The sequence below is a fragment of the Nannospalax galili genome, unplaced genomic scaffold, assembly GCF_000622305.1.
Source record: "Nannospalax galili isolate Female #2095 unplaced genomic scaffold, S.galili_v1.0 scaffold31, whole genome shotgun sequence".
Lineage (NCBI taxonomy): Eukaryota > Metazoa > Chordata > Mammalia > Rodentia > Spalacidae > Nannospalax > Nannospalax galili.
Window position 1 is genome coordinate 7,072,926 of NW_008332149.1, and position 15,024 is coordinate 7,087,949.

General features: G+C 48.9%; 1 protein-coding gene across 3 annotated transcripts in view; it reads left to right on the forward strand.

Annotated features, from left to right (window-relative positions):
- Positions 1–597: 597 nt before the first annotated feature.
- Hspa12a (heat shock protein family A (Hsp70) member 12A) overlaps positions 598–15,024 on the forward strand; it is a 79,012-nt gene continuing 64,585 nt past the window's right edge. Inside the window, exons 1-2 of one of the 3 annotated variants that reach the window (XM_029560764.1) lie at positions 6,250–6,275; positions 7,850–7,926. In XM_029560764.1, coding sequence (XP_029416624.1) covers positions 7,866–7,926 — 61 coding nt within the window. In that variant the 5' untranslated portion in view covers positions 6,250–6,275; positions 7,850–7,865. Of the gene's footprint in view, positions 784–913; positions 936–6,249; positions 6,276–7,849; positions 7,927–15,024 lie in introns of those variants that run through there. The other 2 variants (XM_008827332.3, XM_029560765.1) reach the window with 2 other exon arrangements.

Below are 15,024 nucleotides of genomic sequence, written 5' to 3' on the forward strand. Positions count from 1 at the left end.
GAGGACAGAGACCTGATTCATTCACCTGGAAGCTTTGCTTTATTAATATTTTTCTCAGAGTTCTAATGGGCGGGGAGGCATCCCATATTTGGAATAGGCGACAGCCTCTGCAGCAAGCGCCTCCTTGGGTCGAGAGTTGCCATGGAGTCCTGTAGGCGGCCTGCAGGGGAAAACTGGTGGGGGCGTCTGCAGCTGGCCCCTGCGCAGGTTCTCACTTAGGATGGCTCCTGTGAGACCTAGGGACTGAGGGCATGGATGGGGACTGGAGTGGACATCCTCAGGAGGGAGTGCTGTGTGTGCGGTGCCCCTGAAGGCGCCAGGCATACCAAGCAGTGCCTTTCAAAGAGCTGCCGCGAAGCGGAGACTTGGGGGTCTGAAAGCAGACCAGCCACAGAGACCCTGCGGCACCACCATCCCTCCACCGCCCGCTCTGGGGCGAGCAACTGGTTCCTGCGCTGGTGACAGGGCGGGTCGGGGCCATGAAGGGTGGCGACCCGCGCTGCGGAGCCTAGGGAGGAGCTGGTCTTTCTCTGCCTTGGGCGGTAGCCCAGGCTCTGCGGGGCGGGGCGCGGGGCGGGCCTGGGAGGAGCGCCGGGAGGAGCCCGGGCTGCGGCGGCCGCGTCACAGCGGTGCTCCCGCTGCCCGGTGGCTCAGACCTGGCCCGAGCGCCGCGGAGGACTCGGACTAGACTCTCAGGGCGCCTCGCCGAGGCTCCTCTCACGAGCCGGGACTGTGCGACCATGGCGGACAAGGAGGCCGAGGGCGGCGACACCGGGCCCCGGGGTGAGCGCGGGACGAGCGGCTGCGGTTGCGGGTGGCAGGGCCGGGAGGGATGAAGCGATAAAGCGCGCGGGGTACCGCGACCCGCAGCCTCGCCGAGAGCGGTGGAAAAGTGGGCGCCCCCCGCCCATCCTGCAAAGCCGGGCGAGATCAAGGTCAGCTCCTCGGTGGGACCCCGGGCCCAGGGGGCTGGAGGCCGCCCTCCAGTCACTTGCCCAGTTCCAGCCAGGGTGCGGACTGTGCAACCCGGACTGCAGCGCCTGCTGGGGCATCCTGGTTGTCCCCGCCTTAGGTTGGACATCAGGGCTGGGTACCAGTCCCGGTGAGAACCGCCCCTTCTGTCCATCCTCCCCGCGCTGTGCAGGGGATGCCAGCGCTGACCCGGTAAATGGCCGGTCGCTGGGTGGCCCGGGGTCCCCAGCGGCTCATTTCCGTGACTCAGCGAGGCGGGGTGAGAGCCTGGGAGAAATCAGATTTGAGTCTGTCCTGTTCCCCCACCCTGTCCGGGCCGGACCCAGGAGATGGGAGTTGAGGCAGCAGGTGCGGACCAAAGGGTAACCCACTGCCCTCCCATTCTCTAGGATTCTCTGGGTTTAGGAGGGAGAAACTGCCGAGGCTCGGCTGACTGTCCGCTTCTTGCCAGAGGTGTGTGTAGGGGGCTTGCGGAAGATTGAGACTCGCTTTTCCCATATGTGACAGAGCCACTGTCTTGGCAGAGCATTTATGATTAGGGCTCAGATAGAGAAGGAGGGAGAGGACCAGGGAAGGGGCCCGGGGGAAGAGGAGGAACTGCTCTTTGAGCCAGAGCTGTAAATCAAGGCTTCCTCCTCATCAGGGATGGGCTGGCCAGGATTCCAGTCTTCCTTGTGCATCTCAAATGGGGAAAGTTGGTTGCAAGAGGCACCTTGTGTCCCTGACCTGCAGGGCCTTGGCGGGAGCATTTGCCTTAGTCAGTTTCCCAGGAGCTCCAAGCAAGCTGCTTTGCAAGGATGAAATTAAAATACCCGGACATAAGGGAAATCTGATCAGAAAAAGCTCTGTGCTCCACAGGGACCCCAAAGCCAGGAAAGTGAGGCCGGCACTGGTGGTTCCTTGTTCTGGTGACAGTGGCCACAGCCCGACCCTCTGCACCCGCTGCCGCTCTTCCCAGCAGCACCTGCCCCCTCCCCATCCCATTGTTCCTGCAGATCTGGGAGGTGCCTCCCCAGCAGGCAAGCACTGCAGTGGTAGGGGAGTGCAGGGTGGGGGCTGGGGGATCTTGGCTCACTCCAGGGAGGGGCTATGCAGAATCCAAGTCCAGGCAGTGCACAAGCACCCTGACTATGCCTCTCTTTTCTGACCTTTCCCTGTCAGTGCACACAGGCCATGGTCTGGCAGCTGTGTTTGTCTGAACATCACTCAACAATTAGATTGACTATTTTTTCCCACCTTTTTTTTTAATTGGAAAAAAAGACATTTAGGATGATCATGAGAGGCGTTAGAATTACTTAAAGCTTGAGAGTTAGTGAACCAGTTTCTTGTCTCTCATGCTGAGATAAAGAGTGGGTGGTTGTATCAAATGCCAGGCTGGTTATGAGATTTGTCAAATCAGAATGGGAGGCAGGGATGTGCACCCACTTCCCAGCACTGATTTGTCTTGTAAAATTGCATTCAGTGCTTCTACCCTAACACACATACACACACACACACACACACAGAGCTATGAAAGATTCATACTCAGGATGGGGAAACACATGCTGTGTGCTGGGCCACCTGCCACTACTTACTTTATCAAGGACTTAGGGAAAATACTGAGTTATCTCATTTAGTTTGTTCTAGAGTGCTTCTTAGATTTCAGTGAGTTCAAGTCAGCCAGTGAGAGCGCATAGTGGAGGGACCTGGGGCCCAGCCACCTGAAAGCAGGCACCCCTGGCAACTCACTGTACCTTTCTGAACTTCCATCCCTTTATCTGCAAAATGGGAGATACTGATTATGTCTCATAGTAGCAAAGTCCCATCTGCTTCTAAGGGTTCACCATTGCATGCTGTGTGCTGGGTGATGAATATGCATTATTCTTTTACTAATGGGAAATGTAAACATAAATTAAATGACCTCTCCAAGGTCACACATCTAGGAAGCTTTGACTGGGACTCAGGCCATCTGATTTCAGGGCTGGGGTCCTTCACCATCTGTGCAGTCATCATGTGTCACCAGTGATCATTATACTATTAGTGATGTCAAAATCCTTCCATCCCTGGAATTGTTTCAAGGATGTTCTTGAGGCAAATGAATGGGTGAATGCCACGGGCACCGGACTTTGTTGGGATTTGTACACTGTTGGTACCTCATGGTAAGAAGGGCCTGTGGGTGGGGTGGATGGAGTTATAAATGAAGCAAAAAGGTAGAATGTTGTGTCTGGAACCCTAGAAGGAGATACATAGGTGGGGTGCAGGGTGGTTCAGTTGGGGGCAGGTCTTTTGGTGTCCAAGTTAGGGCTGGCATGGACAGTGGGAGTCACAGCATTTTCTTCTGGAGTGCGTGGAGGAGAGGAGCTGTGGGCATGCAGTTTTGCTCAGGTTAAGATGCATCTAGAGACAGTGCCTTGGGCTTTGGCGATGGGCTTTTTACCATTCTGCTAGTTAATCTTAATAAAAATAAGCACTGACATTTATCAAGGACTTAGGGAAAATACTGAGTTATCTCATTTAGCTCAGGCCACACTTGTTGGATGATTCAATGAAGGGACCTTGTGGTCACTATTCCACATTCTGCCACAGCAGGGCATCATGGTATCCTGTGGTAAAGGGATTGGGTAAGGCTTAGGGCCTAGGCCACTGCACTTGGGACCATGCCTGGCATGTCCTAGCCCCTCAGGACCCTGTGTTGAGTGCCTGAGTGAATAAGCATAGGATTAATAGAAGCTATCTCCCTCCTTCTAGGTTGTAGCAGTCAAATGAACCAAGAAAAAGGTCAAGGAGATGCTCTTGATACCATAGCTGAGGGTTCTGGCCATGGTTCAACTTCCGTCAACACCTACTTCTGAAGATCTGTCTCCCACATAGTGGCCTCTACCCTCCAAGTGTCTGTGTTTTTCAGAGCCCTGTGATCCCCAGGGGCACTCGACACGTGCAATTCTCCCTTGTGAGGCATCTCTCTAGGCCTAGCAAACTCCTCCTCATCCTTAAAATGCACTTCTTCCTGGACTCAATGCATATGGGTGAAATCCACCTGTATAATCCTCTGGTCCTTAAGAGCTAGCACATCCTGAGTGCCCCCAGAGCACCAACTTTTTATGTCTGTATCCTGTTTGTCCTCCAACAACTTTCTGAGGTGGGTTTTGTTTTTAACCTCATTTTGCCAGTGAGGCAGTTGAGGGCTTGGAGAAGCTTGGTAGCTTGCCCACACAGTGGATGCTGGAGTCAGGCTAGGAATCAGTCACAAAACTTTACCTCTTTCAGTGTTATTTCTCCCAACAAGGGCAGGTGGCTTATTTTTCATTTTTTGATTCTTAGTAATGACACACAGTAGGTGTTCAGTGGATACTTGCCTATGTTTGAGTGACTTGTCAGCAAGATGTGAGGGATCACAGCAGTGGGGAATGGCATCCACATCCTGCCCACTCCAGGGTGGCACTTTTGAAAACACAGATGCTCAGAAGTGGGCCAAGCTGGATGAAGGAGACGGGCAGGACTCCAGGCATCTCTGAAGAGATGGGGCTTTGATTCCAACAAGGCTTTGAGTGACGACTCAATCTTGTGGGGGCGAAGTGCTCTCTTGTCATATAAATAGGCCTCTTTGGTAAGGGAGAAAGCTTCTTTATGACCACTGTGCATAATTAGATGGCAGGGAGGAATCAGAAGCTTTTAATGAATAAGCTGCATGTGGCAGAGAGAACTCCTTCCCACATGGGTATGATGGGCCTGGGTATTCTCCAGAGAGAGCAGGCAAACAGAGGAGACTCCTAGGGGAGAAACATACTGTTCAGCAGGGACTCTGGCCCACAGACGGAAGCCCTGTGGACCCTTACTGCATCCCTGGACTTGCGCATGATGCCTGCTCTTCCCCCAAATGTGCAGTCACAGGAATGGTAGTTTGGGGAACCAAAGTGCCTTGGAGCACAATGACATCAGCTGGACTTTGCTTCCTAGGTCTGTGACTGAAATGGGTGATGCCTGCTTGACTCTGTTGGAAACAGCTGGAGATAAGGGATGGGCAGGAAATGGTTTTGTCACTTACTGAGTGAGTTCTTTGCAGTCTTCCTGTGTCTACCAGGATTGCAGTTTCTTTCTGTGTTATGGTGGTGGGTCAAGCTAATCTACCTTACTTCGGGGCTTGAGGAGAACAGTAGATTCTATTCTCATTTTTCTGACTTGGTGCTAAAGGAACCAGGTGTACAATTTTGTACACCCGGAAGCCAGCCCCTTGGCAGTGGCATAAGTATTCCCATGGGCTCCTCCCACTTTTATACATTCTGCACTGGAGGTGGGGGTAATGGCAGCTACAGGGTTACCCTGGGGATGGGGAACAGGAGGCACTCCCTGTGGCCACAGAATGCCCCTCAGATTAGTTAGTTACCTACGTGGTTCTGTTGGAGCCTCCTGGAGATGATGCCCGACTCTGTCCCAGATCTGTTATATCCAAACCTCTTCCAGTTACTTTTGCCAACCAGGAAGTCCCACAGATCGGTTGTTAGACTTGAATCCTGTGTTAGTCATATTTTCCATTGCCGTGACAAGAACCTGACAAAATCTATTTAAAGGGCGGAGTTATTTATGTTGGCTCATGGTCTCAGACGTTTCATTCTGTAGTTTTGGCTCATAGCCTGTGATTAGAGAACTTTGCAGCAAAGAGCATGTAACAGAGTAAAGCAGCTCACCTCATCGAGGTCAGCCGGAAACATACAGAAAGAGAGAAAGAGAGAGAGGAAGATGGGAAAGGGAAAGGGAGGGCAAGATGACCTTCAAATGCCTTCTTCTTCCAACCAGCCCTCACCACCCACCACTTTCCAATAGTTTATTCAAATTTGAATCCATTAAGGGATTAATCCATTGCTTAGGCCAGAGCCCTCAGAATCCAATTACTTCCCCAAAGTCATTCAGCTAGCAACCAAGCCTCTTCTCTCCCCTCCCGACAAGAGCCTGTGAAGGACATTTCATATTCAAGCCATAAGGGACCAAGACATCTAGGGTGGGGGCAGGGAGCAGCAGCAGACAAGCCACTCAAGGCCCTGTGCTGTCTGAGTCAGCAAATCTTTCGTAAGTACCAGCTCTATGCCAATGCTTCTGTGTCATCTTCTTCTTCAGACTGGCCATGAATTCCTGGGCTTGAGGGGTGGGGGCAGAGCAGCAGCAGACAAGCCACTCAAGGCCCTGTGCTGTCTGAGTCAGCAAATCTTTCGTAAGTACCAGCTCTATGCCAATGCTTCTGTGTCATCTTCTTCTTCAGACTGGCCATGAATTCCTGGGCTTGAGGAGTGGTCCTCCTGCCTCTACTTCCTGAGGAGTTGGGGCTACAGGTGCGTACCATTGTGCCTGGCTCTTGTATCACCTTATTTAATACTCACTGATGTCCACTAAGGTGGGTGATTCTGCATTAGGAGATCCTGAGGCTCAGAGGAGGGAGTTAAGTTAGTTCCTAGGTGACGTGACTTTTAGGGGTGATATGAAAATAGAAGACAGGCATGTCACATCCTCAGAATGTTGCAGCCACATCAGGGTTATGATTCCAGTGGGTAGATATGTGCACAACCCCTCTCCCCGCACAGTGATTTATAGTGTCTTTAAAAAAATCTACCATTTAAAATATGCATTTATTTTAGAAAGACTATAAAACTTGTGTTCCTTGCTGTAAACAGAAGGTACCCACGGCATAAAACATGGGTACCTAAAACAGATAACTGCTCTTTGAGTAGATTACATTGGCCACAGATGGCTTTGTGTTTAGGCTATGCTGTAGTCCAGAAGGAGTCTGGAGAGTTCTAGAGGGAGTTAGGGCACAACACCAGGTGGAGACATTCTCTTAGATGGATGGAGTGTTGGTAGTGATGTTGGTATAATTCCTATTCCTGGCTTATTGCAACTGACGCTCCAGGAAATGAGGCCTGGAACATGTATTTGTAAGACTCAGTACTGAGTCTTAAAATCTGGTGGAACTGGTGTGAAGTGTGACTGCCTGGCCCCTGTACCACCAGTTCTCTGTCTACCAAGAGGCTGAGGCCCTTACTGGTGACCCTCTGGGGTAACCTGCTCTGTAGAGCCTGGGGAGGGAAGAAGAATGTTCCAACAAGATTTTAAGTGAACGTAGATTCTAAAGCTACTTTTAGCCCTTACTAGCTTTGAGAATTTGGGCTAAGTAACTTACCTATTCCCTTACCCCCCACCTCTAAAATGAAAATACTCAATCTATACATCTCAGACTGGATTTTATTCTCTCCAGTAACCCTCTTAAGTGCTGAGTATACTTCCTGGCATATGGTCCATGCTATTATTATTTATTATCCTGAATTCTGTGGTGGCAGTTATCAGCAGGTGTATTTTGTCTAGGAGGGTCGGAGGAGAAAAGGGCTAGCCTGAGACCCCACAACTAGGCTGAGGATCTATGTAGAGTCTTGTCCAGTGGGTCCAGAGCCTTGGAGGACAGCTCAGCATCTTGGGCTGCTTGCCTCATTTGACTCTCGCTTGGCCCTTTGCCATAGCTCTGAGCTCCTTAGTGGCTCTTCTAAATAGGGTAGCTTGTAGGGTTCAAGGTCTTTGCATCCCTGGACTCTATCCAACACTGCCTAGCCTCTGACCTCAGATGAACTCCTGCTCCATCCTAGGCAGGCTCCACCCACAATGCTGAGCCCCAGACCTCATGCAGACCTGCCTCCTCTATCAGCCTTGACTGTGACCTGGCAGCTGAGGAAGTCCCATGGGATAGCGGCTGCTCCAGGCCACCCATTCTGGGAAACCCTGAGCTGTTCACAGGTTGGGCCTCAGCTCTACTGCTCTTATCTCTAGCATGTTCACGTGTTCTGCACTGCTGACATAGTTCTAGCGGCTCCCTGTGTATCAGTGAAATTACTAAGAGTGACTCCTTTCTCTTTCTAAGTGTCTCTGTTTGGAAGATGAATTACGTGTTCTTCATCTGTATCCTCTTCTCGACCAGCTGGGCTTGGGTGGCACAAGGTAGGCAGGATAGTTGGCTTAAACCCATACTTGTGGGTTCAGATGTGTTTGACCTCTGGGTTCATATTGCTGGGCCTCATTTTCTTCTGTTGTAAACAAGAATGATTCATGATCCTTGCTCCATTGGGGTGTGGGGGAATTGAGAAGGTATTTCTAAAGGGCTTGGCATGAGCCTGCTATAGAAAGGTCACACAGTAAGTAGCAGGGACTTTATTATTGAGATGGTTAGGGTGACTGGGAGGGTAGAGTGGCTAGATCTGGGACCTGGATGGCTGGGTTCAAATCATTTGCCTGCTTTGCAACTCTGGTAAGTTACTTAGCATCTTAAAGTCTTATTGTTTTCATTGATGAAATGTGGATTTATAATAGTGTCTTCATAGGTGTTTGTGGACATTAAATGAGTTTATTCAAGAAAAGTGTCTAGAACAAGGTCATGACGTAGACAGTGAATTCCTGTTGACGGTTACATTATTGGCTATTAGTGTTATTATGAATAAATATCCAACGTTGTATTCTTGTAGGCAGGAGGATACTAAGGTATCATAAAAATGACCACAAATGTAGTGGCCTACAACAACCCTATAGCCTAGGCTGGTTTTAAACTCACTATGTAGTTCAGGTTGACTTTAAACTCCTGATCCTCCTGTTTCCAACTTCCCGAATGCTGGGATTGTAAGTGTGTGTTACCATGCTTAGTTTATGTGATGCTGGGAATTGAAGCCAGGGCTCATACATGTTAGACAAGCACTCTACTAGCCGAGTTATAGCCCTAGCCCAACAACTCAAATTTATTATCTTTCATTCCTGGAAATCAGAACTGAGCCCTAAGATGGGTCTTGCTGTGCTGTGTGTCTTCTGGAGCCTTATCATTTGTCTCCTACCATTTCGCTCCTCTGGAGGTCATACGCGCACCTTGGCTCAAAGCTGGTCCTCCCATCTTCAGAACCCATTGCTCAGCTCCCACCTCTGTCCTGTCTACACTCTAGTCTCTGCCCCTCCCCCTTGTAAGGACTTTGACCCATGTGGATCATCAGGAATCATTTCCCCATCTCAAAATCCTGAATCTAGTCACCTCAAAATTCCTTTGGTCTCCAATGGACTCTCATATGAACATTTGAAAATTTCCCTGTTCTGACTTTTTTCTAGTTCCCTGTCTAGAACTTATTATACTAATTACTCTTGCCTTTACTTCTCCTATTCATGATTCAAGGATTTTCTTTTCCCCTTAGAGACGAGTTATGCAATTTGGGAGTCTTTTAGCTAGACCCACAGAAGGGGTCCTCCAATTGCCTCACCCTGCGTCCCTGTTCAGCATGGAAGAAGCCAGAGCGGTCTGTGTCCCTATTCCCTATTGGCAATTTGGGTAACCCCTTCAGAGGATGGTGTGATAAGAACAAGAGGTAGGAATTGGCTAGGCAGTTAGGGTAAAAAGACCCCCAAAGAAATGTAGCCAGTTTCTTGGCTAAAAGTCAAAATGTCCTTGGGCCTGTTAGCAACATACTCTGTTCCAAAAGCCCAAAATGTCTAAAGTATTTGGGAGCTTGTATCTAATCCTTAGAAGATTTTAGGATTACCCCTTCAGAGGGGGGAATGTTGGAGGGGAGGGAGTGGGCACAGATTTGATCAAAACACCTTATATACATGTATGAAATTCTCAATAAAGTTTTTGTAAAAGTTAAAAAAAAAGAAGAAGAAGAAATTTCCCATCCACTGGGGGGGAGGGGAATTCATTTGGTCACAGAAAGTCACACATTCGTGGGCTCCAGGAATTAGGGCACATGGTGCACTTTTACTGCATCTACCTTAATCAGAAAGACTGAGGCCTGCCTGGATTTGGGAGTGTTACAAGGTCGTCTCTTTCCCACAGGAACTATCTGAGAGTTAGGGACAGTCCTCCTTGGTGTCTTACCCTTGACTTTAGACTCCTTAAAGGCACTGACATTTTCAGAGCCAGGTCAGCCCCTTCTCAGAGGCCTGTGGCTTCACTGAGACCTGAGTGAAAATCTATAGGTTCCCAAACAGAGAAAACCATCAAACTATTGAAGAAGTAGTAAAATGCCTACAAAAATGGTCCATCATGTTACTTGGGCTATGTGAGGAACCGTCCCAATCCTTAATGGGTTAAAGCAGCAGTTTTTTGTTTGTGATTTTGTGGGCAGGTGTCTCTTGGGCCATCTTGCCTATGTCACTCATGGCTGTACTGCACTGGACAGTGAGAGAGGGCCTCGTTCACAGCGTGGGGGTGATGCTGACTGTGAGCCAGGCTTTTCAGTTCTAGGAGGTCAGTTTAGGCTTCTGACAGTCACAGGGCATTGAGAAGATGAGAGGGGGCCTACAAGCCTCTCCAGGACTTTCTAAGAAGTGTAAAATAGTCTCTACTACATTTCTGATGTCCAGTGCAAGTTACAAAACCAGGCCAGATCAAGGAGTGACAGTGGAGGTTGTTAACTGTCCTTAAGAAAGGGGAGATGCTACAAAGAATTTGTGACTATTTTTGCCTAACAAAGTCATCTGGATTAAAATACGGACAATCCAAACTTTAACACAATTGTATGTTGAATTAACCTGTAAGCAAAAGCCTCTCACTTCCCTAGACCTTCTGGGAGTGCATCATCTAATACTTAGAAGTGTCTGTTGTGCTACTGTGTTTCTATAACAGATGGAGGCAATGGTATTGGTATATGGGAAAGTCGTGTTGGCTCATTTACAATTTTCCCCAGTATGTTTGTGTTTTGATGGGTCAGAATGAACTTCCTTGTGAATAAAGAGTAACACGAAGAACTCATAAGCAAAAGCTGAAAATATTCACTGGTGCACCTGACTTTGATGCAAGTCATGACTGTTTTACCATCATTCCGGGCCTTCAAGCTCTATGGAGAACGGTACAAGGCATATGGACGAGATGCTAAGACACTGTCCTCTTGAGAAAATAGCAGGTGCAGGTGGTGCCCTGGGTGGGTTTAAATGATTATTTCTAAACTTTGGATGAAATGTGTTCTTTGGCAATTTCATAGATGTATACAGTACGTTCTGACTACTGTCATCCCCAACCCTCTCTCATCTTCCTCCCTCTCACACCATTGCCCCTCCCCTACTCCCACAGGTCCTTTCCCCCATCCATGTTGCTTTGTTTTGTGACCCATTAAGTTTTAAAAAATAATATTTTATTAATTCTTTGAGAATTTACTACAATAAATTTTGATCATATTCATCTCCTCCTCTTCCCCCTAATTCCTCCCAGATACAGCCCACCTCCCCAATTCTGTGTCTATATGTATATATTTCATTAGGTCTAATTTGTGCTGTCCATATACTCCTGGGTGTCGAGCCATCACCTGGAGGGTGGTTGACCTACCAGTGTGACCCACTGATTTTAGTCAGGACCGTCTGTGTGGCCACAGGTTTGGAACTGTTCTTTGGAGGCAGATGCACTCATCGTTCGGTACACAACTGAACACAGTGACTCCCCCTCCCCCATAATCCATCAGTCTTCTTAACTTTGAAGCTGGGTAGGTTTTTAATGCGAATGAGAATGTTCACCTAAGTGGCGGAGGCCCTGAGGCCCTCCTTCTCTGAGGGCAGTAACTGTCTGGGGGAAGGTTCGGTAACAGGTTTCATAGGTGTCAAGCAGGGTGTGCAAACTCTGCTTTGCCCATGAATTCTGTGATTTTTTTTTTTTTTACATTGTGGTTTTGCAGAATGTGAAGATTTTTAGGAAAACATATTGTATTGGAAATGCTTATATTTACATTTGGTGTGGGATGAGTACATATTTTAAAATGTGTGCTCTAATAGAGGTGGGGCCCTGGTCTCCTCTCATTCTACTTCATGACTGTGTACATACACTGAACTTCAGAGACTGCCTCCTTCCTAGCTGTTTGCGGACAGGATGCAGTGGGTACTTCTGTCTGCAGGATTCTGATTTTCATGCCAGAAAACAGAATTAGATCATAGGCCTGCCCCTTGAAGACACTGGCCACTTAGCATCTCTTCTATAACTGGAAGTAAGTCCTATGGCTGGGGATCCTGTTACCTTGACACCACCCCCTTTTCTCTGCCATGTACACTAGGATCTCATAGGGAAGTGGTTTTTGTCAATATCCTTTGCCTCCTCTAAAATGCCTTCTAGTTTTTGTAGATCTGTCACAGGGGCTCACTGGTCTTTCTGTGATGAGGAACAGTGGTTCCGGTGCCCAGGCTCTTGGTTCCCTCTGGGACACAAGATGCTGACCCTGAGGTCTCTGGCTGGTCTGTCTTTGTTTCTTTGCTCTGAAGACTAAATTCCTCTGGCTGCTTCCTTCCTTTCTTTTTCTTTTTTTCATTGTTCACAATGGGCCATCTCTGCTGGATGGGTGGGAACTGTCACAAATACCAGGAACCCTGGTCACCAAGTGGAGGTGGAAGTTACTGTAGAAAAACAGAGCTTATGATGAATTCCATTGAGCCCTGGATTTTTTACTTCTGGGCTCAGCCTACCTTCCCATTTTCCAGATGGACATACTGAGCTCAGAGTGGGAGCAGACTGCCTAGGAACATGTGCAAAACTGGGATAAGAACCCAGTCTGCTGAACCCCGTCTCCAGACCTTCCCTGACCCACAGGTGGCCTCAGAATCCTCTGCAGCCACTCCCAGCCAAACATAGTGCAAGAATCTAAACTTCAGTGCCACTTATTAATACATGAATGGCTTTTTCCCTTCCCGTAGCAGTTACATTTTAAAACAGTGTTTGAAGAAGTAAAGCTTAATTGGGAGGAATGAGGTGTGAAATCAGATTGATATGAATAAAAGACTCCTTAACGATGCAGTCTGTGGGTGCTGTGTAGCCTCCAACTTGACCTTGATGGTTGCCTGTCTTTCTGAGTCTCGTTGGCAGAAGGTCTCAGCTACAATGCCATTCATTAGTTTCATTAGTACATTAGGTTTCAGGCAACTAAATTCTCTTGCTGGAGGGAACTAACAAGAAGGGTTTAAGGAAAAGATCCTGAGGTGTCCCCTAGGTGCCAGGTTTGTGTGGGGATGGTAACAGGAGCTTGGCAGTTCTGTCCCACCCGCACTGCTGTGCTTGTCAGCCAGTCTTCTTCCCTGCAGGCCCATTGGTACCCATATCAGCTGGACCAGTATGGCTACTGTAGTGCCCACGTTGAAATGACAAGATCTGATTACAAGGACTGCTGTCTGGATTTCTTGCCCACTTCAGATGCTCAGAAAAGGCCCCTAGGTTCAGGGAGGATTAAGTATCTCATCCTGGATCAGTCACCTGTGGCTGGAGGAGATAAGGTCACCTTGCTGGGAGCAGGGACTTAGCGTGTGCTCCTTCCAATGGCAGGATAATGGTATCTCCCACACATTTCCAGTATCGATGCCTGAGGAAGCTAGGTGCAGGACATAGTCTAGGTGAGGACTGAACATCTGTAGAGAATGACTGAACAACCTGTTGGAGACTTTGCCCTTTTCATTCTTTCTTGGGAAACATTACTTTCTTTCCTCTAAATGTCTCATACTGCACAGGATAAATGACCACAGGGTCCTTCCAAGTGAGAATAAGGTATGGACCCATGGCACAGTCTCCTGATGCATGCAGGGCCACAATCTGTACAGGTGGTGGCACTGGCCAGCTGGCCCCATCTGAAGGGACCATAGGCATCAGGTCAAACAGGGGTCTCCCTAGTTAGCGGTTTGAACACAATAAAAGAGACATGTCACCGATGATGCCAAATATATCATCCGCTGTGTCTGTTTCAGCACCAGTTCTGTTTAAAGTCATCTTGAGGATCCTCCATGGGGAGGTCTGAGTGATCATCTGTGGGAGGCCTGTCAAGGATGTATCCTTGGCTGAGTTCACAAAAGCCCACACGGCAGGACACTGGAGCAGACCCTGGGAACTAGGCTGCGCTGAGGAGCCGGGCCACACCCAGAAAATGCTGGGAGAGCTTGGGGGTTGGAGAGGAACCATGCTTGTCCTGGCTAGGGAAGCCAGATGGACCTACCCCCTTCATACCGGGTTCCCAGCATTGCACAGATGCCCTTGAAAGGCCCTTACCTGTGACCTTGGGTCTGGCTTTCTCAGACTTAGCAAAAAGCCTTGAAGATATTAAGATGGTCTAACCCTTGGACATGGTCTCTGGTGGTCTTGGCCAGGACAAGCAGAGGGAGGCAGGATTGGAGAGGGGAGTCATCCAGGGTCATGCCACCCTCAAGAGGAGAAGCTAGCATAAGGAATGGGTTGGGAGGTACTTTGGCCCTTCATGAGTAGTAGGGTACAGGGGATATTAGGGGTCACACCATGCTTGGTTAGACTCCTGGTATCATCTCTTACTGTGTGGCTTCAAGTACATCAGTTAGTGTCTCTGGGCCTCACATGTGAACGATACCTAACACACCATGCAGCAGCTATGGGCATTTGGTGGGATGAAACAAGCTTTGTGATATTAAGAAGTCCTGGCTTAAGATCTGTCTTCGTACTTCCTGGTCACCTGACCTTAGCCTGAGTACATCACTCAAACTCTCTGAGCCCTCTGACCTCACTTGTTGGGGTTCTCTGTTATGCAAGTAGAAGTCTCTTCATGTCCGGATAGCTCACGAGCTCGGAAACCATGTGCTGCAGATTCCTTCGTAGCAGAGTACCTTCCTGGCATCCTCCCTGACTCTTCTTTTAAAGTGCTCGCCACAAATACATGCCCTCCGGCACAGGAGCTACCAGGTTTTAATCAGGCGTTGTCTGATAGCCTGATAGAAGCCCACCGCCCTATGTAAATGAGGCATCCTAAAAGTACCAATCAGCTAAGACTTCTTCTACTGTCTCTACACTATAAATAGTCCTAGTTTTACCCCAATAAAGTTGGAGCTGGATCACCTCACTCAGACTCTGGAACCAAGCTAAGTCACTGAATAAAAGGGCTGTACCACTGACTGAGCTGAGTTCTGTGTCTTACTGCCTACGATCCAGCCTCCCTGGGGGGCGCTATCCTTCCGTCATCGACTCCGTCATCGACTCTCGGAAATCCAGCTTCAGCCGTCCTGCACCTCTCCTCGTGACCCGGCAGCTGACAGGCCGAGCTCAGAGAGAGAGTGCACGGGTGAAATTGGGGCAGCACTCGA